Here is a 25949-nt window from a genome sequence, read left to right on the forward strand (position 1 = left end):
GTGCAGACTCTGGTCTCAATATGCATCACCAGGACCTTCCTGCCCAGTGACCAGCCCAGGGTGAAACGCACATGGCACTAACTGTTTCACACACATTCCTGCATGGGATTTTTTGGGGGGAGGGAATGCTTAGAGGCTGATCTCCTGCACAGGATCGTCATTCCAGCAGCATGCACCATCCCTGCCCCAAACAGTACACCCGCATAGCAAAACTCCATGGCAAGTCTCAGTGCCTGGGTCAACTGATTTGGGCTCATGCTCTGGAGCTAAAATTGCAGCACAGATGTTCAAGCTCAGGCTGGAGCCCGAGCTCTGAGACCCTCCTGCCCTGCCAGATTTCAGAACCCAGCCCAAGCCCAAACGTCCACACAGTTGACCTGGGCTCTGAGACTCACTGCCATAGGGTTCCCCCGCCCATGTAGACATATCCAAAAATGACTGCAGCCCAGTGAGTGTATGGAATGCAGATTAACACCCAAGTGTATTAAAACATTTAATTAATATGCTGCAGAAGGCTATATCTACACATAATAGAAAAAAAACACAGGACTCATTAAGGTTGCATCTTCTTGAGCTGGTGGTTATTAATTAATGTACTTCCAGCTTGTTTATCTAATCACGGCATAATTGGTTCCAGTTTTGGTCAATGTTCTACTTCATCAACTCAGTAAATAGCAAGGGTTGAGTCCCCACAGCATGCGCCCGCTCCAAGGAGCCAGCAAAAGGAAAAATCTCAGAGACTCAGCAGGTTTCTGCCATTCACAGAGGCACCCCAGAAGAGCACATGCCCAGATACATGCACTGGCACTGCTGTAGCCAAAAGATCTGTCTGTAGCCCCGGGGACAAGCCAGCCCTGCCGCCCACCTTCCCCCCCAAAAAATTCTTAAGTGTTTCTTGCAAATCTCCACAACACTCGCTCTTGAATAGTGCCTAGTATGGGAACTCTCCGCCCAGCGGGGGCTCAAAGCAATGGATTGGCAATACACATCTTTCCAAAGCCAGCAGGTATCCTACTGGTTCTTGGCCCCAGACAGAACCATTAGCAGAGCTGGGAATGGAAGCCAGAAGTCCAGATTCATAGCTGTCCCTCCTACCATAACCCATCAGACCTTACTCCCCATCCAGAATCAAACCCAAATGGAGGGAGATGTGGATAGCTCTGACCCAAGGAGAGAGAAGGCCATGTACAGTCATGGAAGGAGCTATAGACCTCAGCAAGTAGGGGTGCCTATAGCCAGCCTGGGAAGTGGGACGGATGGGGAAGGGTGCCTGGTCCTAACCGAGGGCCTAGGGTCAGCACTGAGCGACTGGCTTCCTCGACAGCAGGGGTCACCTTGTTCATGCCACACTGACCTGGGGGAACCCTGGGCCTTCTGAGGGAGGGAAGGAGGGACTCCCCGAGGACTCTCCCACAATAACCCCAGGTCAAAGGAGCTCTGGCATTACTAACTCCGGCATTTAGCTGCTGTGCTTATCCATGAGCACGAAGCGTGTTTCACCATTGTGTGCAAAGCACCCTGTGTTTCAATCGCATGCACTAGCACCAACACCGGACAGTGAGCATGTTAAACACTTCTAAACAGCGGAGCCCCACCCAGCAGAGACGGGTGTGCAGACATGCCAATAACTCACAGCAGGGATTGTCACCCCTCACCACCCACTGCTGCACAATATTCAGCTACCGAGACAGCCAGCCTCATGGAATTGTCAGCAGGATCTTAGTAACTTACTGTATTTATCAGTTTCAGGGAGTCCATATGAGGGGTTTGCACCGTGCAACTTGAGAGATTCTAAATAGGCTGAATTACACTGGTGGAAGTGGCATTTAGACCAGGCTATAAAGGGGATGAGAACTGTGCTCTGCCACTCATACTGCCAAGGCTAAGCACTCAAGATGCTCTTAATGCTGTTCTGCCCATGCCCTCTGCTGTTCTGGTAGCATGAAGGAGCAAGCGCTGTGCACACATTGTATCTTCCTGTGCATGGAACAGACTGATCATTGACAATCCCCCAGAAGATTGTCAACCCCCATGGTGCGGGAATACTGCACAGCCCCCAGAGCTACCCACTGGACATTGGTTTGGAACAAGCTGCTGTGCCAGGAGGAGCAAGATGGCTTGGACACCCCCGCAGCAGTTCGGGTGCCTGTCCGACGCTGAAGGGGAAGGCCAGCTCCGAGCCTGATGCTTATTACCCAAGGTGTCAGTTTATAAATGGCAGTTTTATGTAGGTTTACCAAAAAAGGCTGGTGGGTATTCAGATTGCCCATGTACGGCGAGGTACCCAGAGGTCTTGTCCATTCCTGATATATTCCACACTCCCACACTCCCCACATACAAACAAAACTGATTCCTTTCTTTCAAATCTACATGCATTGATGCCTCTCATTCCCTCTGGGTTGCCACATCTCCTAGCAGGGAGCAGATAGATTAGCCAGCCTACAGCACAGCCATATGAACTTCCCATTGGGAGAAAGCCAACGTCATGGGAATTAGACCACTATTCTGAACAGCAGGCAAATCTAATTCCAACTAAGCTAGCAGCATAGAGCTGGAGAGGCAATGCATCAAGAGAGTCCTTCATATTAACAGCTTTATCACTGAAATTCGGTTTCATGCTATGTGCAACATATTGCCCTCCTGCCTCTGAAAAGCAGAAGCTGAGAAGTAATAATGGACTTCAAGCCGAGTCAATAACCTAGCTTCACATCCTCTTGCTCCTCCATTCCACAGACTCAAGTATTCACACCTCTTAATACAATAGGTTTAGAATAATCTGCCACCATATTGGGAGCCGCTACATTATGGAAGCAAAAACTTGTAACACCCTGATGACATTTTAATTTGCTACAATTTCCCATTTTATTTAGTGAAGTTGTTTTCCTTTAAAAAGATACTTGATCAAAGTCCACCACAGAACAGAGACTGAATGTGCAGTCTCACTTGTCCGACACCAGCCAGATCATGCCCCGTCACATCCCATCACTTCCTGCCTTTCACTTAAGGCAAGTCATATAAATATATATACCCATGTCGAAGGGCTGATACACCCGTCACCCCATGGGGACGAGGGAGAGGTGCATCACAGCCCCGCAGTTGAGTCTGAAGGGCTGCCCCGCGTCTCGGCGCTCCACGGCTTGGTGGCCTCAGTCCTTAATACAGCCCTTGCTCTCAGGGCAGTGCAGCCCAATGGCCAGAGTCAATACAGCAGCCCTTGCTGTCGGGGCAGTACAGCCTAGAAGCCGGAGTCCGTAATACTGGTGAGCGGGGCCACCACCCCAGGATGGATGGTGGCCAGGACAGGGGGACCCGGGCCTGCCCTCTCCACCAGGTCCCAACCCATAGACATATCAGTGGCAGGGCTCCAACCAAAACACGCTGAGCCGTGGTCCAGTTTTGTAACCATTTCCCAGCAAAACTTCCCTGGGTTACTTCCTACCCAAGTCTCTGGGGTGCTCCAGTCTCTCCCCTCTCCATGACGTGTGTTGGGGTCCGTCTCTGACTGGCTGGCCTCCACATCTTAGAGAGCAGGCAGTCTTCCCCCAGGAGCTAGCGTCACACCTCCTTTCCCGCCGGTGGTCAGCCCAGACTGAGCCTCTGGTGGCTTTTATATCCTGCCTCCGGCTGGAGCATGCCCAGCAGAGTCTGGGGGTGTGTGGGTTTAACCCCTGCTGTACAAGTGTGGGGCAGATACACCCCGTCACAATAACTGCCTTATCTACTTAGCTGGAGATCTTACGATGCCCCATTTTATTCCATATCAGCTAACATATGGTGTTCCAGGAACCGAGATTAAATACATTTACCATTCCAGTTTTGCTTTATAAACAAACTGCATGGACCAATGCAGCTGCGCTGCAGTAACACGCCTGGTGAAGACGCTCTAAACCCATGGGAGAGAGCTCTCCCGTCGGCTTAATAACTCCACCTCCGCGAGAGGCAGTCGCTATGTCAGCGGGATAGGACTGTCTACATGGCAGGTTAAGGTCAGTATAACTACGTTGCTCAGGGATGTGAATTTTTCACACCGAGAGAGAGTCATACCGAAGTAAGTGTGTAGTGTAGACCAAGCCTAAGTTCTCTTGAAAGCCAGTGGAAGTTAGGGGCTTAACTTGGGTGAGCTTGTAAACCTCACTAGGTGCCTGTTCGCATCTTTAAATGCCTAAATCCCTTTGTAAATCTGGCCCAGTGTGGTGCATGCTGTCTGTAAATCAGTTCAGATAGACAGATAGAACCCACACTGCCTACTTCATAGAAGAAAGAAACCCGTGCTATTCGGATATGGGGGCCAGAGGGGTGAAGAACATCCCAGCACCGAGTGTTGGTAGCAATGGCAGCAGCTGGACCAGAGCTGCTCTCAGGTTTGGAAGTAGCCCAGCGACCCAGTGCTCCACAGATCACGTTCTGCTGCCTTCTAGCCACTTATCAGGTCCAAACATGCATTTAGTCCTTATGTGCTCCTGAAACCTTGACCAGACACTTCCACGCAATTTGCAATAGTTATGTTAGAAGAAAGGAAGTTAGCTTGATTTTTATTCTCATTAAGAGAACATTATTGCCCCTACTGAGCATTAGAGCTAGCCCAGGGGCTGGCTCCAGCCACCCTTCCTAACAGACTGCAACGCAAAGGGATGGCTCAGAGCAACGAGTGTTATAGACACTGATCCATGTTTTTAGATTCCATTGTAAGTTCTTTGCATCAGGCACCATTTCTGGGTTATGTCTATATAGCACCTGGCACCATGGGGCTGGCACAGGTAATACACATGCACACACGTACATCATTTCTAGCATGCAGAAAGCAGTTTTCAATCACTTGAAATTTTATTTTTCTAATCCGACACTGCCAGAAGATCTTGTTCAATCACCTGCTTCCGTTTCTTAGCTTTGTTCTTTTCAGCACTGCAGTGGCTGTGCCAAACTGCAGGGAACTAGATTAAAACCACAAATAACTAAATTCACCAAGGTAGTGAAGGCTCAGACAAGTTTCTCCTCCCACCCAAGTGTTGTCAGCACTTGGGGCAGGGACTGTCTCACACTACTACATGTATCTATAGTACCTGGGCGTGGACGACAGGGGTGGGATCACTTGATTCCCTGTTCTCTTCATTTTCTCTGGAGCACCTGGCATTAGCCACTGTCAGAAGACAGGATACTGGGCTAGTTGGACCTTTGGTCTGACCCAGAAGGGCCGTTCTTATGTTCTTAACGCACTGTGTCTGATCTGTGTTGAAGTTCTAGCCACTGCTGTAATACCAACAATACAACTGGCATTGCAAAAACAGAAGAACCCTTAAACTTGAGAATTCAAGAGGAGGTTTTTCCTTAGTTATAATTTGCATAAAGCGAAACACTAGCTGAAAGAGGAGCCAATAATAATGCCCCCAATGGAGCGAAGAACTATAGCAAATCAGAAAATAGAACTTCTGAAGGCCAGGAAGTTCTGACATTTTAAAATTTGTTCTCGTTTCAAATCAGAAAGAAAAGTCAAAATGTCAGAAACATCAAAACAACCTGATCGAAACTTTGTCATTTTGATTTTTTATATTATAACAAAAGGCAAAACAACCCAGTTAAAACAAATCATTTCCCACAAAACATTTTGATTTCAGCTCAGCCAATTTTCCAATATAGCAGCTTCCCTTGGAAAATTTTCAACCAGCTCTACTGGGAACCAAACAAATCAAATGGGTCACTGCTCATCCAGCTGGCTCCCCGCCCCTTGGGGTCCTGCTTCACGCACAGGATGCTTTTCGTTACCATTTTCCCTCTCCTCCTCTGGATCCCAGTCAAACCCCAAACAACTCGCATCGTCGTCACCATTTCAAGGGATGGCTCCTGCACTTACAGTTATGTATGTGCTTCGGCAGATCAGGACCAGAATGCTCAGCCCCCGACAGGATCAGGTCCTCAAAAAACATAAGCATTTTAAGAGTATCCAGCCAGCAGCTGTTTCAAGCACCTTTCCTGACCTTTGAATTTCCAATCTCTCCACGCACCGGCAGTTCAGAGCCTGGCTGTCCCTGAATCATTACTTAGAACTGGGGAGTTTCATAAAGCAACAGCACTAAGATGGTGCCATTTATTTATACAGGGAACTATATTATTAGATAAAGCAGTACAGTAAATAGTGAATTTAGGCTGGGAACTCCAGAAAATCGTTGTGCTTCCTAGCAGGCAACAGAACTAAGAAGCCTTAGATTGCAGTGTAGAGCCACCCTCCTGGGCGTGCCCATTATCCAATTGCACCAAGTCTACACACGGAGAGGAGCGGTAATGGAGCCCTGGTCCTATCAGAAAGGGCCGATTAGCAGAACAAATGCAAAGACTCGCCCTGCTGGGGCAGCTAAATAGGACAGGCAGCTCAACTGGTTACAGTGACAGCCCTGCTGAAGTGTAAACCCTGCTCGGGGGCCGAGCCACAGCCCAGAGATGTTCCATGCATTATCACATTCAAGTCCCGCTGGCACCAAGGAGCTAGAGCTTTTGCTTCTGAGGCACTCGAGGGCTGCCGTGCCAACAACAGCCTACACTCCAGCTGCTATCGACTGTATGTACAACAGCTCAGCAGCCTCCAGACACAGACGGTTGGCCTAGCATTTCTCCAGAAATGCTAGTGACTGACACCTTCCTCGTTTGAACTGCTCGTAACCTAACCCTGGAGGAAGTTAGTCCCCACCCTGGTTCCTCTCCTGTACCACGGCAGCAGGAACCCGGACAAAGAGCAGCATATTTCAAAGTTGTTTTATATGCACAGTTAAATGAAAAATTTGCCTGATTCAAGCGTACCAGGTTCATAGCAAATGCATTTTGGGAGCGCAAGAGAGTTTGGCTGAAATATGAGATTTTAGACAAGATCTGGGACCTCTAGTTCCAATAACATAAAAATTTCAGAGCGGATTAAAACAAATGAAAGAAATGTCACAAACGGCAATGTTGCTTCTCTTGGAGATAATATGAAATGGACCCACTCTTTGTTTTTCCAAAATTGTTCACAATTAAAAAAAAATCAAAATAATTAATTGGTATTTTTTGCTTCCTGGAAAAAACAAAAACCCAACAGGTTTCAGTAAATGAAAAATGTCTAGAAGAACCTAACCAAAGCAAAGAGTTTTCATGAATATTTAGATTTGGAAAGAAAAAGCCATTTTTCTAATAAAAACAATTTTCCCCAGCAACTCTAATATCGATAAAAATCTACCAAAGCCTCAGTTCTTGGGGCATTGCACAGCCACACTGGAGTGGGCCACAGCTGGGGCTCAGATTTGCTGGGAGCAGTTAGATCAGCAGAAAGAACAAGCCGCTCAGGGAAAATATGGGAATGACTTCAACAAAGCCTTCAGCGCTCTGCCCTCACCTGAACAGACGGCACTAGCTCATTCAGTTAGCGTACAGGGCAGCAGGCTCTCTCTCTGGCCCTAAAGCCACTACAGGTACTGACGATGCTGGTTTAGTGCCTGGTGACTATACTGGAGGAGTGCAGCACAATCCGAGCCTGTATCATGGGCCCTGTTGGTTCCTGACTGGCAGTAGAGATGCTCCCACCAAAGAGGGGTGCTGCACTGTTCACCAACAACCTTCTGCTTCCACAAAGGCACCTGTTCTCATTAAGATGGGTGTCTGCAGCAGAAGAGCCCACAACCCACATGGAGGCATGTGCTGACCACTCACTGGGGCCTAAATAAATACAGTGTTGCCAGCTCTTGTGATTTAATCATGACTCTCGCCATAGTTGGCATTTTCCTTCCAGCCCCAGCTCCTGGCATCAACTCCTGAAATATCAAATTTAATTTTTTTAAAGTGCAAGTTTCCAGCCCTCTCAGCTGTAGAGAAAAGTTTAAAAACTGGACCCAAGTGCACCCTGGGGTTTCAGAAACCAGGGGACAAAATCCAAAATTTATCATTTTAAAAAAAACAAAAAAAACAAAACAAAACAAAAACGACCACACCATCACTTATGGTTTCTAAGCCAGTATGATGATTTGACGCTTGACTCTAATACCTCAGAATTCAGAGTAGCAGCCGTGTTAGTCTGTATTCGCAAAAAGAAAAGGAGGACTTGTGGCACCTTAGAGAGCTCACGAAAGCTTATGCTCAAATAAATTTGTTAGTCTCTAAGGTGCCACAAGTCCTCCTTTTCTTTTTTCTAATACCTCAGACAATGAGTGCCCAGAATTTTGACTGGGCAATTTGACAGACCAAGCCACAGACTCTCCCCTGGAACAGACATGGATTCCGGGCAAACCACACATTCCAGAGGTGGGAGAGGCGGCCTGCATGGTTTAAGAACAGCCATACTGGGTCAGATCAATGGTCCACCTAGCCCAGTATCCTGTCTTCTGACAGCGGCCAATGCCAGGTGCTTCAGAGGGAATGAACAGAACGGGGCAGTTACTAAGTGATCCATCCCCTGTTGTCCACTCCCAGCTTCTGGCAAACAGAGGCTAGAGACACTTCAGAGCATGGTTTTGCTCCCCTGCCCATCCTGGCTAATAGCCATTGATAAACCTATCCTCCATGAACGTATCTAGTTCTTTTTTGAACCTGTTTCTGCTGGGCTAGGTTTCCAAGTGACGAACCTCTTGAAAGCCTCACAGAAGTGGGTGCTTCAGAGGGCACTGACTGGAAGGAGGGCATGGTTCTGGGAAAGTGGTTATGCACATCGAGGGCCACAGGGAAAGATGCACCGAGTGGGAGGGGAGGAGATGGCCAGAGGATCCTGGTGGAGTGGAGAAGTTGGAGTTGTTTAAGAGACAAGGTTTGGGATGGGGGCATGGTTGGATTGTGAAGGGCTTTAAGTGTAGGTCTGAGATGGCAATGGAGGGACTTGGAGAGGAGGGTGTCATGGTCAGATTAGTGGGGGAGCATCTACATGGAGTCCACTATCAGAAATGGGGTCCAGCTAACACTGCAGGGCTCTCACTACCGAGTGGCAGCTGAGTGCATGCGTGCCGGGATGTGCTGCCCAAAAGCCACCCTCACATCCCTCTTCAGTTGGGCCATATTCATTAAGAATGCAGGCTAGCACCTTTACCCTCTCACTCTCTGGGTTGCTATTCAGTGCCCATCGCCAGGATCTCTCTCAGCACCAGCGTCACCTGGCAGAGAGATTCCGGGCTGTCTGCATGGAGCAGTTCAGAACAAAAAGAACTTGATTTGAGAGGGCCTGCCCCAAAACCCCGATACGGGGAGGACAGTGACTGACAGCAGACTCCCCACTCTGCAACAGATCACCCAGCATGGCACATTAGAAAGTTCCAGTCACTCCTCGGGGGCCTTTCCTGTCCCCAGGGCAGCCTGGTGATGAGCAAGAGATGCATCACCCTTACCCAACTGAAGATGAAGACTTGAACTGACCCAAGCAGTGCACACTCTGAAAAGGTCACCGCTCTAGTAAATGCTGCTCCAAGAAGAAAACAAGGCCTAATTGGAAGCTGTTTCTACAGCAGACGCAGGAAAACATCTTTAACCATCGCTCAAGTGTCAGTGCATCCTGGAAACAGGTATCTCCGACCCCTGGAGGTGTCGGCAGCATCGGCAAACACTAAAGCTAGTCTAGAACTGAGAGTTTAGCGCTCACATTTCATAACAGCCCCTCTTGCCTTCCCAGATGAAGGCTGGCAGGGAAGGGACGGAGACACCCAGTTTCTTTGGATCAGCATAAGGCCAACTGCATGGTGAGACCAGACTCCATCACCACCTGCGTTGTGTATTCCAACAAAGGGGATGGAGCCAGACATGACCTAGGGGTGGGGAAGGTCCCAACTTTGCTCTCTGAGCTAAATGGCAACTTGGGCAAGTGGGGGAAACTGAGGCTGGAGGCAGCCTAGGCAGGAGCTGGGGGTCAGCAAGAATGGGAGCCACCAGAGGCTTCAGCCTGTCCCACCTGAAAAACCTCACAGAGGGAGTCTGTTTTGGGAAGCACTGGAGGAGGGACAGCGCGGCATGGGGGCACGCTAGGATGGAGGGCGGAGCAGAATAAATGGAAGAGTGGAGCTGGGACTATCAGCACAATGGTTCCCCCTCTTCTGGGCTCCAAACCGCTTACCCACAGGGACAGCAAGGAGAAACAGCCACATGGACACAGCTAGCTGCTACTGGGCAGTAGCACAGTGGGTGCTGAGGGGACCAGCTGTTTTGCTTTATAGCCTGGAGAACATGGCTACGCAAATCCAAAGGCCTCAGAGAAAGGTGCAAGAAGGTTCACATTAGGCAGATATGGGATATCTGCCCTCCACATTAACTATTACGGGTGAGGATGAAACCTAGAGACTGACAAATTCACAAGTGGGAGGTTTAATCATTTCCCATTGTTTCTGTTAGCATTAATTCGCATTCCGGATAGCCTTGTTATACATATAAACATCCTATATCTCTTTTGGATCTTGGTATGTTTTGGGCCTGAACAACTTCCTCTGGCACTGAGTTCCACAGTCTAATTATGAGTTTTTCCTTTTATTGGTTTTCAATTTGCCACCTTTTAATTTCAATTAATGGTCTCTTGTTCTTGTGTTCCTAAAGACACCAGGTGACCAAACAAGTATTTCTGCTTGCCTTAAAGCAGAGAGACAGCTCCAAAACTAAGACTGGCTAGGATCCAAAGCCATTGCTTATTTGCCTTAGCAACACCTGCTCTCAAAAAGACAGACTCATGTCCCTCTTTAAAGAACCAGGAATGTTGATGTTGCCACCCACACAGGCTATTAAGCCAACTGCAACAGCAATCGCAGCCCATCCCTGACCCCCAGGTTGATCTTCACTTCCCTCGGTTGCTGCTGTCCTAACAGACATAGCTATTTAGGTTTTCTTAAATATAAAATATTCAATCCTTCATGAGACAAGGAGCCTTACCATTTATTGGATCCACAGGCATGGTTATTACACACACATTATTATAGTATCCGATGAAGTGAGCTGTAGCTCACGAAAGCTTATGCTCTAATAAATTTGTTAGTCTCTAAGGTGCCACAAGTACTCCTTTTCTTTTTGCGAATACAGACTAACACGGCTGCTACTCTGAAACCTGTGATTATTATAGTAGACAGAAGACATTTCTCCAACCCCAGCACACTGCATTTTGAGATGCAGCACCAAGGACAGTGGTATCACTGAGAGAGGGAAGAAAATCATCTAAAAAATGTTCCAGCAAGTTGGCAGCATCATTAACCTGCATGAACCAGCAAACAGGAGTCACCCATGAAAGGGGAGACATTGCTAATGAGTTCAGAGGGGCCTTGCATGAGAATCATTGTCTGTAAGGCCAGCCCTAGCTCCTGTTGGAGTCAATGGAAAGCCTGCTTTTGACTCAGCTGGCCCCTGGATTGGATGCTGCCCCCTCTCTGCCTCTTCGATTCTGCGAAGGAACCAAGAACAAGTTTCTGGATTCAGGGAAGTTTTGGAGGAGGGGGGAGCACGCATAGATTGTTGTAAAGCTTTGCAAAGTATTTAGAGTTTCGAGCCTTTGCCAACAGGGTTTGATTTTATTAAGTCAATGAGATTTGGGTTCTCATCAGGCTGTTCCCAGCCACAGCGAGGGTCAACCAGATCCCATGCTAAGTTATGGCCACTTTTCAGCGTGGTACCAACTGACACGCTCTGCGGACTGGGAAACAGACTTACCATTGGAGTACTCTCACGTTTCTGCCCTGCCCATCACTGGGGTGTCTGGGCGCCAGCAATGACGATTGTTATTCTGAAAGTGTATTCTAATACCAACGCTGCCCCCTGTGAGGGCTCTGCAGGTATGACAGCGTGGGACCCCGTTCTGTCACAAACAGCCATGTCCAGCCGGGAGGGGATGGCTTTCATCTCACACACGAGCACTGCTGCCCCTGCCCTGCGAGGACGTGGGAGTGGGTCACAGCCACGGTACGGTGCAGGGGACTGAGACGTGTGCACAGTCCGTGGATTGATGGGGGAAGGGGGATGCTCCGACAACCCACTAATGGTTTGTGGCTGCTCTGCCTGGCCTTGGATGCAACCAGGAAGCAATGCCTGAAAAGGGAGCTCCACAGAATCCTGGCCAAAGAAGGGTCTTCAGCAGCAAGGGAAGGGGACTGGGGAAGGTGGCTTACCAGCAGCATTATTCACCTCTTATCCCAGCCATAAGGCAACCCCCAGCCCCCGACTCATGTCACAATCTCCCAGAACGGCCCCCTGAAGTCAGCAATGCCAGCGCTGCTGTTCCCTGCGGGCACCCAGAGCTCTCAGCAACACGGGCACGTCCATCATCTCGGCGGTAGCTTAAGGAATGCCCAGCCCAGTGAGACAAGAGCCTCTTGGTTGCACCCGCCAGGGCTCAAATGAAACCTGTTCCTAGCACTGCCCAGGATGACAGAGGCCACAGGCCATTTATGGGACTGTGCTGCCACCTAGACGGGAACATGCTGCACTACCCATGCTATGGATCCGCGTGTGGAGACAAACAGCCAGGCACGTCTTAAACGCAAATGCTCACCAGAGGGTGGTGTCACTGGTCAGCTCGCAATGCGGCATACAAATCGTGCCACATTCAGGATCAGGGTTTCAGACTGACTGAGCACTTGCAACGAGAATGGAACATGGAAATCCCTTCCCATGAAAAACAGCGTGTTTTCGAGGGGAAAAAATCTCCACTCAAATGGAGAAAAAGCCAAAACCACAACTGTTTTCATGGGGAAAGGTTTCCAGAAAAAGTCTGTGTGGGGACAGCCACAAATGAAATGTTTCCGCTTGCCTGGAAAAGCCATTACCAAGAGTTTTACAGGCAGGCAGCTGTAATGATCTTCCTGCTGGACACACCAGGTTTTTTGGAAAAATTCAGCTTCTCTGAAAATTTTCAGTTCTGTGAAAACAGGGCATTTACTGTCAAAAATCATTCCGATGGGAAATTCCAGAAGAGCCCAATGCACGGGCTCAGTACCTCTGAAAAATCAGGCCCCAGAAGCCCGGGGATGGGGGAACAGAGCCAAACAGCTAGTGAGGTTCTCGAGGAGTCTTCAAGGAAGCTTTTTGGGGCTCGGAGAACTGGCAGATTTTTCAGGAGACCTGTTTAATGGCACAGACCTCCCCTTCCTGACAACACTTTCTTACTTGGCCGCTCAGCAGACTGGATCTCCCTCCTAACCAGTCACATCTACCACGAAGGAGGGCAGGACAAAAGGAGATGGGTTCAAACTACAGCAAGATGGAGTTAAATTAAATCTCAGGAAAAGCTTCCTAACTATAAGAACAGTCGGCCAATGGAGCAGACGCCTCGGGAGGTCGTGGAAGCTCCTTCTCTGGTGGTTTTCAAAAGGAGGCTGGATAGCATCTGTCTGAGAGGGTTTAGACCCAACAAATCCTGCATCTTGGCAGGGGGTTAGACCAGATGGTCCCTTCTAACCATATGGTTCTGTGATAGTGGACCTTGATCTTTTTGAAATATACATTTGCCCCTCATTCCAGAGAAGCAGGACACTGCTAAGCCAAGGCCTTGTGTGTTAGCCGTTTGCATCAGGCTCAAGTGAGGATCTTTAGGGCAAAGCAACACCTTACCACTTTTCAAAGAGGTCAGTACATTGTACTGGGCAATGCTGCATAAGTTATCTGTGTGGCTCAAAAGGCTCTACACTTAAATAGCTCCCCTCCTCCCATGAGGATTACAACCAGTAATCAAGAGCCTCTTGTACTCCTGGATCAACACTCAACCTCAACTTACAACCAGAACAAGCTGTAGCCTGTGCCTTGACCAGAGCTCCTGCTTTTCGTGCCAGGCCTCTCCCACTTGGAAGCAGGGCAGTCTCAAACACACACTCTGCAGCTATGACCCTATCCTCAAAGCAAACAGCTGCTGTGGGAACAAAAAGTTCTACTGAACTGTGCTAGAGCAGGTGATGGCAGAATAAAGTACAGCACGCTCCCCAGCTTCTGCACAATACAAAGCTCACTCAAGGGCTTCTTTTCCATGGGTCCAGATGATGAAGATGTCATCAATGTAGTGCAAGTATACCTTCAAATCAGCGGCACTGTGATGGGTATCCACATGGCCCCACAGGATGCCAACATTTTTATGGCTGACTTCGAACAACGCTTCCTCAGCTCTCGTCCCCTACTGCCCCTACTCTACTTGCGCTACACTGATGACATCTTCATCATCTGGACCCATGGAAAAGAAGCCCTTGAGGAATTCCACCAGGATTTCAACAATTTCCATCCCACCATCAACCTCAACCTGGACCAGTCCACACAAGAGATCCACTTCCTGGACACTACGGTGCTAATACGCGATGGTCACATAAACATCACCCTATATTGGAAACCTACTGACCGCTATTCCTACCTACATGCCTCTAGCTTTCACCCATTGTCTACAGCCAAGCTCTACGATACAACTGCATTTGCTCCAACCCCTCAGACAGAGACAAACACCTACAAGATCTCTATCATGCATTCCTACAACTACAATACCCACCTGCTGAAGTGAAGAAACTGATTGACAGAGCCAGAAGAGTACCCAGAAGTCACCTACTACAGGACAGGCCCAACAAAGAAAACAACAGAACGCCACTAGCCGTCACCTTCAGCCCCCAACTAAAGCCTCTCCAACGCATCATCAAGGATCTACAACCTATCCTGAAGGACGACCCATCACTCTCACAGATCTGGGGAGACAGGCCGGTCCTTGCTTACAGACAGCCCCCCAACCTGAAGCAAATACTCACCAGCAACCACACACCACACAACAGAACCACTAACCCAGGAACCTATCCCTGCAACAAAGCCCGTTGCCAACTCTGTCCACATATCTATTCAGGGGACACCATCATAGGGCCTAATCACACCAGCCACACTATCAGAGGCTCGTTCACCTGCGCATCTACCAATGTGATATATGCCACCATGTGCCAGCAATGCCCCTCTGCCATGTACATTGGTCAAACTGGACAGTCTCTACGTAAAAGAATAAATGGACACAAATCAGACGTCAAGAATTATAACATTCAAAAACCAGTTGGAGAACACTTCAATCTCTCTGTTCACTCAATTACAGACCTGAGAGTGGCTATTCTTCAACAAAAAAAACTTCAAAAACAGACTCCAACGAGAGACTGCTGAACTGGAATTAATTTGCAAACTGGATACAATTAACTTAGGCTTGAATAGAGACTGGGAGTGGATGGGTCATTACACAAAGTAAAACTATTTCCCCATGTTATCCCCGCCCCCACACACACACTGTTCCTCAGACGGTCTTGTCAACTGCTGGAAATGGCCCACCTTGATCATCACTACAAAAGGTTTTCCTCCTTTCCCCACCCCCTTCCTGCTGGTAATAGCTCATCTTAAGTGATCACTCTCCTCACAGTGTGTATGGTAATACCCATTGTTTCATGTTCTCTCTGTGTGTATATAAATCTCCCCACTGTATTTTCCACTGAATGCATCCGATGAAGTGAGCTGTAGCTCACGAAAGCTTATGCTCAAATAAATTTGTTAGTCTCTAAGGTGCCACAAGTCCTCCTTTTCTTTTTGCGAATACAGACTAACACGGCTGCTACTCTGAAACCTGGAGAACACAGTACATTTCCTTGCCTTCCTCCAGGAGCCAAGAGATGATAGGTTCCACCGACACCTCCCTAAAGGGCCGGAAATAAAATACTTTTTCCACCAGTTTGAAACAAATGCACCTGACTCTCTTCAGCTCCATACGAAAGGGTTCAAAGAGCCTAGTGGTGGTTCTGCAGGGGTTTCAGAGAGACTTTGGTGGTGGTGGAGTGTCAAAGGCTTTCCCGAGAGCGGGACCCAGGATTTCTCTCTGTTCTAGCCCTCCCCGTCCTAGTGTCAAATCTAGGAATTTACACGAGGCGCATCCCAGGGCATCTGAGCAGCCGTTTGGGAAAGGAAAAATTTTTCCTGCAAGAGATGTGACAAAAAGATTTTGTTTTTTTGAAAGTTTTCCTTGAAATTTCATAGTTTCATTGAAAAACACCTCCCCCCCCCCTTGGTTTTCCATCAAAAACCTGAACATCTTCAATAACAATGGAACATTTTAAATTAAAATATTTATTCATGTGACCATCTAATCAGACCTGCTGTATAACATAGGCCAGAGAACCTCAGCCCGGGATTCAAAGCTGTAACTTCAGGTGGGGCTAGAGCAGGTCTATTAAAAAGCAGCCAGCCCTGATTTAAAGACTCCAAGTGACAAAAAAAATCCACCACATACCTAGCCAAGTTTTTCCACGGGTTAATCACGGTCATGGTTAAAAATAAGGCATCATTTTTTAGTCTGAATTTTCCACTTTCAACTTCCAGCCATTGGATCTTGTTCTGCCTTTGTCTGGTAGATTGAAGAGCCTCTGCTCCCAGAAACATTCTCCCCCTGGAGGTACTTGTAGATCGTAACCAAGTCACTTCTTAGCCTTCTCTTGGACAAGCTAAATAGATTGAACTTTTTAAGTCTCTCACTTTAAAGCAGGTTTTCCCAGCCTTGAATCATTCCTGGGGCTCTTTTCTGCACCCTTTCCTTTTGCATTCCATAGGAATTATTCACACACACCCTTAGGAATTCCCACCTAGTTATCCAGTCATGTAGCAGCTCAGACACTGGGGTGGGGGGGAAATCCCTGCATCTCTGTGCCCACTCAGTACACTCTAAAACAACAGGGATTTTTTTAATTGCTTCGTTTTTTCAAGATGCTTTTTCAAACACCTGGGAGCTCCCTGGGTGTTTTAGAACAACACTCCCCTTCTCTGCATGCTCAGAGGGACAGACGATGGTAAAAGGAAATGCAAGGATGGTGAAAGGAGAGCAGAACATGGCCGCAGAAGGAAAGAGGAAGATTATCTCCCCTTTGAAATACCACTGCAGAGTGTTTGTCTTTTCAGACGCATGTCATCCCGGTCTCCCAGCACAAACGCGACTCAGATCATGTTAGCTGGAGCCAACCTGTGGCCATTTCAGCCTGAAAGCCCCAAAACAGGAAACTAAGGAGCCCGGAACAAGAGCCCGCGGAGCCAGACCTATCCATTTCAAATCCAGCCTCCAGAGGTGGGGTGCTCCAGCCTGAACGCTGACCAAGGTGTGTCTGAGCAGCACAAACTCAGAATCTCCTCCCAGAAGCCAGATCTGCACTGCAGGGAGCTGTCAACTAGATTTCTGCCAAAGGAGCCACCGAAAGTTGGGAGATCCTAGAGAGCGGGATTCAGCCCTTGCTACAGAAAGATGAGAGTCTGATATTAATGGAATAGTTTGAAGGCCAGACTGGCCTTTGAGGTCAGGGGGGTGGGGGGGAAGGCTGTACGAGAGATCGAGCAGCTGCGGCCTGTCCCTTTAATACAATTTTATACACTTCCTGCCCTCTGCGCAGGCCCCAGTTACAGAACTGGGCAGGCTTCTTTCTAACAGTCCCCAGCCACTGAGACTAGCTAGCCTGGGAACAGCCACATGAGCAGTGACATTAGCACCAGACCAAGCCCTCCTTCCTTCAGCGGGGCCAGGCGTCACATTCAGTCTTCAAGAGAAACACCCGCCCTGTTCTCAAAGTCAGCTTTTGTCCCGCCCAGACCATCCAGACCCCTCCTCTCTCTGCCTCAAATGTGGTCCCAGCTGTTGGCTGGACAAGGGGTGTTCCTCACTGGCCAGATCTAATGACGTCTACTCTTCAGCAGTTGGTCTCTCCTGCAGTTAATGTACACAGAGGAATCAAGATCCCTTACAAACACTTGGCTGGATTCTGCTAGCAGAAATGGAGTCTCAGCCATCGTATTTATTGGAGGCAGAAAATAACCCTCTCTAGAGCCCAAATGCCTTTCCTTTCTCTCATACCTTCTGCATTTGCACATGTCCTGTGTGCGAGACACCACAAGGGGGCTCTGGTGTTTCATGTTTTCTTCCTGGCGATGCCACCCTCCCTGAGTTTTCCCCTATGTATTAGTTGATCATATACGCCCCATCTAGTGATTGCGGAGCCAGCCCGCAATGCACCTGCACAGCTTGGAGGATCCAGCACCCACCTGCATTAACAGGTTGGTTTGGCATGCTACCGTTGGCCCTGGGAAGTAACAAGTGCACCAGAAGACTGTTATTATTTGCTTTGTGTTAGTGCTTAGAGGCCTGTGCCCCATTTTATTTGATGCTGTACAAACATACAGATCCCTGCCCCAAAGAGCCTGCAGTCTAAGTCAGAGATAAAAGCAGGACCCAGCAGATGGGGTGGGGAGGCTTGGAGTTGTCAGTTTATTAAACAGGTTGGCTCAGAAAGAAGAGGCAGTGTTCAAAGAATTGAGAGGGCATTCCTCCCAAACTCACCACTAACGAGCACTACCACGGACGTGAGCAGCTCCAGCACGCTCCGGCTGTAAAAAGCACTCGCACACACCAGATATTTATGCCAAGTTTCCAGAGCAGCAAGTTACAATAGCGAGGGACTGGAGGAGTCTGCATCTGCACAGCAGAGCCATGAACCTACCTACAACGGTGAGAACATCTTTTTCTATATCCGCCTTGATGTATATCCGGCCCCTGCGCTCAGTGTGGTCCGTTCCACATAGGCTCGGGACGTTCATCACACAGCGTTTGTGGACATTCATCATACAGGCTGCACAGAAGGAAAGACACTTACTCCACAGCAGTGAGATTACAAGATTACCTTCCCCACGGTCAGCTCCTAGCTCGCCTGGAAGTTCTGAACCGAGCGGGCCATGAGATGGCATGATTGTGGGGGAATCTGGTACAAATACTAATGCAGGCCCTGGTTCTGCCTATGGACCTTTGGAGCTCTGTGGAGTCCAGCTGGGTCACTTCAGCAGGGCTCCACATGTGCACAGAGATCCACCAGCTTGCCTCTCATGGCAGGATCAAGGCCGTAAACATTGCAGTGCTTTTTGTGCCAGCTTTAACCACCATACTGGGACTTTTATCCACTGATTGGATGACTTCTCCCACTATGCCCATGGTGCAATACTACGCATTAGGTTGAATTTGTCAGTGGTCAACGGGAAGGGAGAGAGCGCGTGAAGTGAGAATTGATTAGCAGCCCCAAGCAGCAAGTTTCTGCATCGATGGGGAAACCGGCACTACATAATATTGGCACGTTCAGCCCCCTGGCAGCCGGAGAGGTTTCCCACTTAAGCAGATGCTGGGGATTCATCGCCAGTTCTATTGGTTACTGCATAGCCCCATTGAAACCGAAACGCCATTCACTTAGTTAGCATTTGAGCGATGAAAAGATCTGTCATCGCTCCCTGATGAATTCCACTAGCTACTGTATCTCGAGACCTGCATGAGCGCAGAGAAAATGCTTTCTAGAAGGACTGTTGAAATTGCATAAAACATAGGGCATTTTGTCGCCACCATGGGACAGCCACAGGGTGGCGCTAAAAGCCAGCGTACACGGAAGTCAGTCTCTGAGCATGTGGTTTGAAATTATCACAGGTTTTCCCTCTGCCTCCCCCTGCACCCATGTAAAGCACATGTCCCCACAACTCTTCACACTGTCCCTTGTCTGTGGACGATAGACGTGAGCTCTCCACTGCAGGGCTAAGAGTCGGGAGGGAGCTCAGTCTCTTTCATTCAATGTTCAACCTCTGTTGTGGCAGACAAGGGGGCTGATTAGCACCCAATGGGACAGAAACCCCCGTCACCCCCCCAGGAATCGTAAAGCCTCACAGTTTGTTTCAAGACGGAGGCTGAACCACCATTAAATGGTTTGGGCCTCTTTTAACTGCCAGACTGAGCTGGATTTGAACCCATGAGCTAGAGTTGAATGGCCCTATAGCCCATGACAAAGCCCCTGAGCCACCCAGCTCTGGAAGTAACCCTCACTTTGGGGATGGTACACCAGCCTCCCTAGGGGTTGGGGAAAGGGAACGAGGAAGAAAAAAAATGCTGGAAAAATCTCTCATCTCCTTTTAGTGAGCCTTAAAAAGGACTGGCCAATAAGGCTGGACTAGCCAAGAGAGACTTAGGCCATGTATCTTTTCTGGTCCCAACCAGGGACCTCTGCAGCTCTTCCCCTTCCAGAGTCCCAGGCTATTCTGACCCCCCTTCCATCTCAGCAGTGAGGCGTGACCAGTGGATGGCACCTGGGTGACGCACTGTGAGCATGATCGTACGGGGCAGGGTGGGCGTTTCAGTCGTGCTGGTGACCTGCACATCCTGGGTCTCTGCTCTCTGACCGGGACCTGGGAAAAGCTCCCTCCCGCGCACACGTCAGAGGTTACTTCCCATTTCAAGACTTCTGAAAAGTCAGGTGGGGAAAGGAGAAGGTGCAATTTTACCTACAGAGAATCTGACTGATGCGTGTAAGAAAGTTCCCGATTTGTAGTCCCCTTTCTGCTATGCCCTCTGTGCGTCCACCTAGCCCTAGCCTGAGCTCTCTGAGGCAGGGGCTGCACCCTCCCCAGCAAGCATCGCAGCACACAAATAGTAATTGTCTACTACAGTAAGACACTGTAGTAAGTGTCTACTACAATGTGCATTTCACCCTAATACACTATAATCCTGCTTGGAGCATTGAGACAGATTGAGACATGAAGTGAAATCCCAAGTCGATAGAAGTTTTGCCCTTAGACTTCAATGTGGTCAGGAGTTCATCCCTGGCACGTGCCCCAGACCACCAGAGATTTGCCCTGCCCCTTTATATCAGCCATGGCCGTGACAAAGAGCTTCACTTACTGTCACATTTCATCCCTTGGTGAATGAGTCCATAGAGTAATGAGCCACAGTGGTCACAGAAGGTGGGACTGGAGTACGTGTGGATTTTAAATTTGTGCTTGCTCCTTGGATCCTAAAATGGAAAGAAGAGAGAGATCAAGATAGATCATGGACTTGTATCAAATATCAGCATGTAGCCCCCACCCTTGGCAATTCACATACCACCTGGCTTTGCAGAAATAGGGCTTCAAGGCCACATCCAACTCCCATTGATTCCAGTGGGAGCTGGATTAGGTCCCTAAAGATCCAGTCACATTTCATTAAAAGCAACAAATTAACTTATTTGATGTATTAGGTCTGAACCTGGAAGCCCGGAGGTTGAAATTCACCCTTGGGCAGAGCGCCCACACAAAGCCTGTTCTACTGGATACCAGTTCTTACGCCGTACTCGCCAGGCCTAGTGAGCTGTTAGCAGCAAGGTGGCAGAAGATGTCCAAGGTCTCCATCCACGTTCAGCCACCCAACAAACATCCTTATGCACTGAAGCCAGTCAGCAGCCAGTCTACTCTTAGGGAATCTCGTAACTTAGAAGAAGAAACTAACCCTCTTCTTTCTCGCGCTTTGAGGGTTTTAAGCCAACTATCCGCTTTCCCCAACAGCCCAGCACCCAAACTAAGACACTCCCATTTACTCTGGGCAGCAATTCCAGTGCTAGAAGAGATCTTCAGTCTAGCAGAGATGGGCAGAACTCGAACCAAAAGCTGGAAGCTGAAGCTAGACAAATGCCAGCTGGAAATAAGGCACACATTGTTGCAGGGAGGGCGATTAACCCTGCAAACAAACTGCCAAAGGAAGTGGTGGATTCTCCATCTCTTGCCAGCTTCAGATCCAGGCTGCTTGCCTTCCTGGAAATTACACGTTGGCAAAACACAAGGTATTGCATGCAGTACAAGGGTAGGTGGGGACGTTCTCTGGCTTGTATCATACAGCAGGGCAGACTAAAAGATCTAATGGTCCTTTCTGACTTTAAGCCCTATGCGCTCTGTGAACCTAAGATACTGTGATTAACGAAAGCGATTGGGATGCTGCTGCAGGAGGTTCGGATGGTGATGGGCAGCAATACGCTTATTGAGGACAGCAGCCCAACTGGAAAACACAGTAGTGTCCAGCGCAAATCACAATTAGCGCTCGTAGTTCCATTTTGCCGAGGAGTCTGACATTTCAAAGTTTAGTTTTGTTCCAATTTGGAATGAAAACCAAAACCTTTGAATCATAGAGTATTTGGGTTGGAAGGGACCTCATCTAGTCCAACCGCCCTGCTCAAAGCAGGACCAATCCCCAATTTTTGCCCCAGATACCTAAATGACCCCCTCAAGGATTGAACTCACAACCCTGGGTTTAGCAGGCTAATGATCAAACCATTGAGCTATCCCTCACCAACTGGGGAATAGAGCCTGGGCTCCGGGGCAGTCCACCTGGTAGGTTTCCGAAAGCCAGGATGGCTGGGGTACCCTGCTCTAGGGCCATCCTGCATTTGAACTGCCAAGGAGACTAGTGGGTGAGCTAGAGGAAACCAGGCAGGATTTTGTCATGGCCCTGCCTGGGTTCACTGCAGCTTCACCAAAATAGAACCATCCCTGCAAAATGTTTCAATTGCAACAAAAGTCAGAAAATCCAATCAACAAAATACGTTTTGCTGGAATTTTTCCAACCAGCTTGAGTCATTACACATAATATTGCCATTGCCAGCCTGTGTCCCCGTTTGGGTGAGGAACGGGGTACAATCATGGTTGTGCCTTGTTTTTTCACCGTATCCATTACCCCTTTCCCTACCAGTGGTACTGCTGTCTGGGGGAACCTGTACGATTACAGAGGTTGACAAGAACAAAAATAGAACAATGGCAAATGGAAAACAAAAAGCAAGTGCTGGCAGCACGAAGGGTTTTTTTTCCTGCAGCATCCTCCCGTGTAATTGAAGCCTGATTAACCAGCCTACTTTGTAAGTTTTATTTAGCTGCAATCCATCCTGGAGAAGTGTCACTCAATAGCCATTTATAAACTCTGGTTTTAATTTTATTATGGTGAGAGCAAGAGCCTCTCATGCCGTTTTGATAGCTAAAGCTCAGGGTAACCCACTGAATTAAAATGCTCAGAAATGCAAATTAGATCCCATGTCAAATCTTGCTAAGAACTGCACCTGCCTCCTAGACTCCAGAGTGTAGGCAAAGGGAGGATGTAGCCACTCAGAAGGGGTATAATTTTCCCACCACTGGGAACTTTGCAGGGAATCCCAGAGAGGAGCCCAGCCCCTTCTGTATCAACTCAACTGCAGGCAACTTTGGGGTTGGGCAGGACAGAGACAGATCCATACCCTAGAACACCTCATTCTCCTTCTGTTTCTTTTCTCTGCCCGATACATTAAATAGCATCAGCTGGGAGCCTGTAGCATTTTACAGTGTAAAGAGAATTCTCCATCAGCTGCATCGCACTTTCCATAGGCTTTTACAGGGGGTTGCATCACTGTTTCCTGGAGCGTTGTTTCCAGAGCTGGATGCTTCGCTTCATCACACTGAGATGCAATTCACAACCAGTGCTCCTCGCCTGTCCAATCTGTTGAGTTTGCTTGGAAGCATTTCTCTGCTTCCCTCCAGGGAAGACCGGGGGGGGGGGGAGACATGGGGTTTACAACAGCAAACCTCAGTCAAAATGTCATCAGTGGTCTTCCTGACATTGCTGCATGTTCCCCCAAATCCCCCTTTTCCGATCAGAAACTGAAGCATGCATAGGCTGCTGAGCTAGTGACACCACTGGTTTCACCTTTGAGAAAACCAGCTGCTCCTGTTTGCTTTTAGCGGTCTGTGGTATTCTCCCCCAGTCACACCCACACTGCTTAAGGCTTTACAAGCAACTCCCAGCAAGCACTTCTTACTGGCTTAGCTTGGAGCTGAGAAGGAAAACATTCGCCACGAGATTGGGCTGTTCGTCCTGGCCGTGCTCGACCCCAAATGAGCTCACAGAAGGAATCTGAGGTTCCAGTACCCCAGGGAGGCTCGAGATCATGTTGGTGAAATTCCCTGGCAGGGGGAGCCCATCTAATGCCAGGCCTAAGCAGGGCCTGGACACATGGCAGCCGGGCTGCTGCTGGGAGAAGAGGGCCAGGCCGGGAGCACCAGCAGCATGTGGCAGGGACAGTGCAAGTCCCCTGAGCCTTCTGCTGGTACCTGGGACTGGCTGGGCGACTCAGGGTCTGGGACATGCTGAGCAGCCGCCAGCAACACGATTACACACCCTTTGCCCACCTCAGAGCTGTCTGCATCTGGTATTGGCGCCTCTCCCTGAGCCTGGCAGGAGGAGATCTCAGCAGGGTTCTCCAGGAGGAGTCCTTCAGGTTGGATGCGACACCCCACTCTGGTCTGAAACAACCCAAATGCTATTAACCTTTAGGGGCATGTTCCCAGACCTGATTCCTGGATGTGGGGCTGGGCCTCAGCAAGGACTGGCATTCCTGGAAAGAATGATTCCTGATTTAATTATTGGTTAATTGTTTGTGGGCTTGGGAGTGAGTTGCTCTTGGCTCAGTCTTTTGGGCTGACCCTATTTCTAATGGATGCACAAGGTGCCCTAAAACGAGGGGTCACCCCTTTTCTGTAAATTGTAACTTAAAATAAACATGTAAGATAAAGCATGGAGTTGAGAATCACCTACCTGCCTCAGCTAAGCATGGATGTCAACAGTACATGCTCCTTAAATTAATTTTCTCAGCTTTATTGCATTTAAGCTTTCAGTTGCACTAATCACTTTGATACCCTAGAAATTTCCTTTCACGATACCCCAGATAACTCAAATGATATTTGGGAGATGGGCAATAACTGAACTGCATTTAATTCAGCCTGCGTAAGTACAAGATATTGGATGCATGCTTCAGCAAATTTAATTGCATTTGAAAACTGAAGAGGTCTCATACATTACCCTAATCAAAACTATTTTAGATTTATAACAAAAAAAGACACTTCCTTTTAATAACTGGACTTGTCATCTGGATAATAGGAAGCCTGGTAGGATGAGGGTTAACAACAATTAACCTGTCTCCTGGAAACCCCCATGCACCAAGAAAGCTAGTTCATTAAGTAACACTGTACTTTTGAAAAGCTCCTGCGCTCCCAGGGGAGACAATGAGACATCACAGAGATTTCAGAGGAAAAATCAAACTCAGATTTTAGCACAAATGAGGGAAAGGAGAAACTTTGAGACTTGTGAAAACTTAGTGACTGGAAAGTTAAACAAAAACAATCTAGTTGACAGCTCCTTTGCTGTTTGTGTTTTAAAGTCTCTCTCGCTCCCTGCGGGCCACCAAGTCACTCCTGGTGCTGCCATGTAGCAGCAGCCAGGCTGCCCCTACAGCATGACTTAGCCAACAGGAAAATGCCACATGCCCCCGATTCAGAATTCATGGTGGCGCTGCTGGACAAAAGAGGAGGAGGAAGTGGGCCATGAAGAAGCAAAGGCTGCCTCTCAGGAAGATGAAAAGGAGTCCTTTTCTTTTTGCTAATACAGACTAACACGGCTGCTACTCTGAAACCTCTCAAGAAGATGTGCTTTAGTCTAGTCCAAGTAACTGGGCTCAATCCAAGAGTAACTAGGTGAAATTATATGGTCTACATTGTACAGGTCAGACTAGATGTTCCCTTCTGGCGATAAAGTCTATGAATGTGAATGGGTAAACAAGCCATTTTTCACAAAAATGGTGAGAAGAAAAAGAGAACACCCTGAAAAATCCATTTACGGTGTAAGGAAGCTTATGGATTTAGTCTGATACAACTTTCCCCTACATGGAAGTCCTTAAAAGTGACCCGTATTTGGATTTTTCTAATCTCAACTTTATTTGTGTGGAAGCTCAAAATAATCGCTCTAATCAGCTTTGGCCTGCACAAGAAGGATCTCTTTATTTCTGGTTCATCCCAATTCCAATGTATCCGTGTTTCCACCGTGCAGGGACTGATTCAGACAACTATCTATATCAGGCTGATGGGTCAGCAGCGCCTGAGAATCTGGTTGTCAATCTCAGCGATGGAACAGGATCAAGTTCTCCAACCAAAGAACCTGAAATCTATCATTTACTGAGCACCAGCGGTGTGGGGGCACTCAGCCATGGACCCTGCTCTTCATTGTCCGTGTTCAGTACAGAAAGTAGCTCAGACACAGATTGCTCTGTCAGAACAAACTGCAGGGAGAGCAGGAGTCTTGCAAAGGTTATTTCTGAGGGGCTTGCTGGAAGAGTACAATCCGAGGAGCAGAAGGAAACTCGCTGTGCACGCTGCATTGGAAGAGTCAG

The 25949-nt window shown here is 48.4% G+C and overlaps 1 protein-coding gene across 2 annotated transcripts in view; it reads right to left on the minus strand.

Moving 5' to 3' along the window:
* Positions 1-25949, minus strand: part of PRKCB (protein kinase C beta) — a 244315-nt gene that overhangs the window by 88538 nt on the left and 129828 nt on the right. For both annotated transcript variants that reach the window (XM_038419585.2, XM_038419584.2), the window contains exons 4-5: positions 20639-20750; positions 18432-18560 (exon numbers count right to left, since the gene is read on the minus strand). In XM_038419585.2, the coding sequence (XP_038275513.1) occupies positions 18432-18560; positions 20639-20750 (241 nt within the window). The remainder of the gene's footprint in view (positions 1-18431; positions 18561-20638; positions 20751-25949) is intronic.

The sequence above is a fragment of the Dermochelys coriacea genome, chromosome 10, assembly GCF_009764565.3.
Source record: "Dermochelys coriacea isolate rDerCor1 chromosome 10, rDerCor1.pri.v4, whole genome shotgun sequence".
Lineage (NCBI taxonomy): Eukaryota > Metazoa > Chordata > Testudines > Dermochelyidae > Dermochelys > Dermochelys coriacea.